The 3,570-nt window shown below is 47.2% G+C and overlaps 1 protein-coding gene across 1 annotated transcript; it reads left to right on the top strand.

The window, feature by feature from the left end:
- LOC122032374 (U-box domain-containing protein 4-like) lies at window positions 1-2,286 on the top strand. Its single transcript, XM_042591660.1, has 3 exons — window positions 1-588; window positions 651-1,553; window positions 1,909-2,286. The coding sequence occupies exons 1-2, from the start codon at window positions 95-97 to the stop codon at window positions 1,534-1,536; spliced, it is 1,380 nt and encodes a 459-aa protein (XP_042447594.1). The 5' UTR covers window positions 1-94; the 3' UTR covers window positions 1,537-1,553; window positions 1,909-2,286.
- Window positions 2,287-3,570: the final 1,284 nt, after the last annotated feature.

The following is a 3,570-nucleotide window of genomic DNA, read 5'->3' as shown; positions in this document are numbered from 1 at the left end:
ATCTCCAGCTTCCCTTCCACCTCTTCCTGCCTTTTCTCACTCTCTGCCTTCTCCGACACTCTCTCGCTCTCTCTATATGTGACGCCCCACCATCATGGCCAAATGCTCCCAACCAGCCGGCTTCCGCCTCTGGCCCTCCTCCTTCTCTCCTGCCCTACTCCCCCGCCGCCTTCTCGAGGCCGTTACATGCGGCGCCTCCCGCGCCAGGGAGGACCACAATGGATCGCTCGCCCTCCGCCCCTTTCCCGGTAGGCCAGGCCGCCTCATCGAGCTGCTTCAGGAGGATGCCTCCGAGTCGAGCTCAGATGAGGCTGCTGACGCCGAGGCGCAGCTCAAGATCGAAGCTTTCGAGGAGCTTCAGGGCGTGGTGGCCCGGCTACAGCTAGACGGAAGAAATGCCGGCGGAGATGGGAGGGGTGAGGCAGCGGCGGAGGCGCGGAGGCTCGCGAAGGATGAACCTGAGGCCAGGGAGACGCTCGCGATGCTGGGGGTCATTCCGCCTCTGGTCGCGTTGCTCGACTCCGACGATTCCAACGCGCTAATCGATGCCCTCTACGCTCTTCTCAATCTCGGCATCGGAAACGAGCTGTGAGTCAAGGCCGTCCTTCACATAATCACATCGGATTTCTGACTTGCTGTTGCGATTTCAGGAACAAGGCGGCGATCGTGAAGGCAGGGGCTGTTCACAAGATGCTAAGCTTGATCGATTCTGGTTCCTCCCAGGCGGTCTCCGAAGCAATCGTCGCCAATTTTCTCGGCCTCAGCGCGTTGGATTCGAACAAACCTTTGATTGGTGCCTTAGGTGCGATCCCGTTCTTGATATCCGCAGTCCGAAGCCGCGACAGCAGCTCGACGGCGAAGCAAGATTCGCTCCGAGCCTTGTTCAACCTCTCCCTTGCCTCCGCCAACCTACCATTCCTCATCGACGACGGTCTCGTCCCCGCTCTCCTCGATTCGGTCTGCGACATGGAAGTAAGCGAGCGCGCCCTCGCAGTGCTCTCCAACCTCGTGTTCTCCGGTGAGGGGAGGCGAGCCGTGGCCCACTGCAACGATGCGTTTGCGGTCCTCGTCGACGTCCTCTGGTGGAGCGACGCCGCCGCGTGCCAGGAAAAGGCTGCCTACGTGCTCATGGTCATGGCGCACAAAGGGCATGTGAGCAGGGCCGCCATGATAGGTGCCGGAGCCATATCCGCCCTCCTGGAGCTCACCCTCTTGGGCACCCCGCTCGCGCAGAAACGCGCATCGCGGCTGCTGGAGATCCTGACCGCCCACAAAGGGAAGGGGGCGTTGGAAGAAGTCAGCAGCTCCTGCATCTCGTCGGTGTCGGCGCCGCAGTGCGCGGCTGTCTCGGCCCACCTGGACACCGACGAGGGAATGAGCGAGGAGAAAAAAGCGGTCAAGGTCTTGGTGCAGCAGAGTCTGCAGAGCAACATGCGAATGATCGTGCGAAGGGCGAATCTTCCACAAGATTTCGCGCCGTCCGACCGTCTCCTCGCGCTCACCGCCAACTGCACCTCCAAAAGCTTGCCATTTTAGGAAGAAGAAGAAGACGGGTAGCGCCATTTTGTTGTTCTCAATTTTTTGCTTCTCTTTCGTCGTTTTCTCTCCCAAAACTCCCATTCCTTCTCGTCCCATCACTATCCTCTCTGCTTCCAAATCGATTCTTTTTTTCTTTTCTGAACTTTTCTCCCAATTCGAGGCGTTGTTTCTTTCCCTGTCATTCACGAGTTTGTGGTCTTCCAGATGAAATATCAACCATAAAATTACATCTTTTCCCGTTCTTCGTTCTCTCCAAAGATCACATCTTTCCACACAAATTTCATCTTGCTTCGGACAAAGAAATTATCTAGAGAAGAACAGCACTCCCCATTTCTTCTGCTAATGGAAACCATGTGTTTGTGGTTGCAGGAAGAAGAAGAAGAACCAAAAGACTCCATCTTTCTGCCCCTCCTTCGTGGATTGGAATATTGTAAAGCTAAAATTTCAGCCATTTCCCTGTTTGCTTCTTTAGTTTGCGTCTCGCCCGAGGAGAAAATAAACATCAATGTAAATCGCAGTATATGAAAAAGTGGCCTGTTCAAAGCTCAGATCCTTCTTCGCCGTGCAATAATTGAACGAATTCGATTATTGTTGTTTTTAGATGTTGGAGCCATAGATTTAGATAGAGTCCATGTGAGAATTGGATGCTTCTAATTAAATAATCTGCTGCTGAGCTGCAGGGATCTATAGTTCTGTATTCTTATCGGTGTTGTTAGCGATAAAAAATGGTCCGACAGCCATCTATCATTTTTCTCGTGAAAAGTTTGGGGCGAACTGTAGTCACTCTTCTGGGGTTCGGACAAGAAAAATTACCTTGAAACCTCAAATGATTGGTTCTGATAATTCCCCGGACGGACGTGGCGCAGTAGTAAAAACATTCAACACCAATGATTCTAATCTCAATGACAGTCCAAAATATTTTCCTCCTATGAAATGAAACACCTTGAAAAGTTGATTTTTAGATATGGATTTGTTTATGCTTTCGGATTTACTACGAGTTAAAAGAAAGCCGTCCGCTAACACGATTAATAATTGAGCTCCAGCTCAGACAGTTAGATTATATATAACAAAAGTAGAATTCACCTTGATTAAGCTTTTCTTTTTTATTTTGATAATCAAGTTTTGTCCGACTAATTTAAGAGATAGATAGCTTTTTCTTTAATTTATTTATCGGATAAATTTAGAACGCAACCAATACATGTTTAGAAATCAATCATCAACATATTTTTGTACTTTATCACTGCACCCGCACCGAGCTCTTTTTTCTACTTACCCAGTGGAACTACTCATCCATCACCGTCCAAATGTCATAGTACTTCATATACACATTAAATATAAATATGATCCTAACTTAACCTCGTTCTAAATGTCAAAACCATGATCGATGCAAGTTAACGAGGGCGTAATCGTAATATACTAATTCCAATGCAGGAAGGATCATCCTGTTCGTACAATCATGCCCTTGAGATTGGGATCGATCGTGATTTTAGTGATTTAAACAAAGAGTTTAAGTTAAATTCATTTCTTGGTTGAACCTTAGCCTAAAAAAACTATCCAAAGCCCAAAATATGGGTCTTTTATAGTCTCTCACAATTCACATGCAAAGAGTTCTACCTTTGAGACTTCTTATATGCCAAGTATCTAGTTGATTTTAATTTATCAGGACTCCTCATCTATTATGAGATCTTTCCTTCGGGTCTTCCTCGTCCATCAAACCTGTTGGACTTTCATATCTGCTAGTATTTGTTAGACTTCGCCTTTGGTAAATATCTAATCAATCTCAATCCATGTGGTCTTTTGTCATTTGTCCATACTTGTTAGACTTTTTTTCTATCTAATATTCAGTCAACCTCAAGCCACTTTATTAGGACACATATGAATTAGAGGGGTGAATAATTTCATTCGCTTCTTCTTCTTGATGCGCAGAGGAAACTTGAAGTAAAAATACTCCACAATGCTAACATTTGGATTTTGTTAGATACAAACAATCTGTTGCAGGAGATATACAAGGAATTAGCTGAATTTAAATTG

Source organism: Zingiber officinale, chromosome 11A (genome assembly GCF_018446385.1).
Source record: "Zingiber officinale cultivar Zhangliang chromosome 11A, Zo_v1.1, whole genome shotgun sequence".
NCBI lineage: Eukaryota > Viridiplantae > Streptophyta > Magnoliopsida > Zingiberales > Zingiberaceae > Zingiber > Zingiber officinale.
The sequence above is the reverse complement of the archived record's forward strand: the minus strand, read 5'-3'. Positions and strand labels throughout refer to the sequence as shown.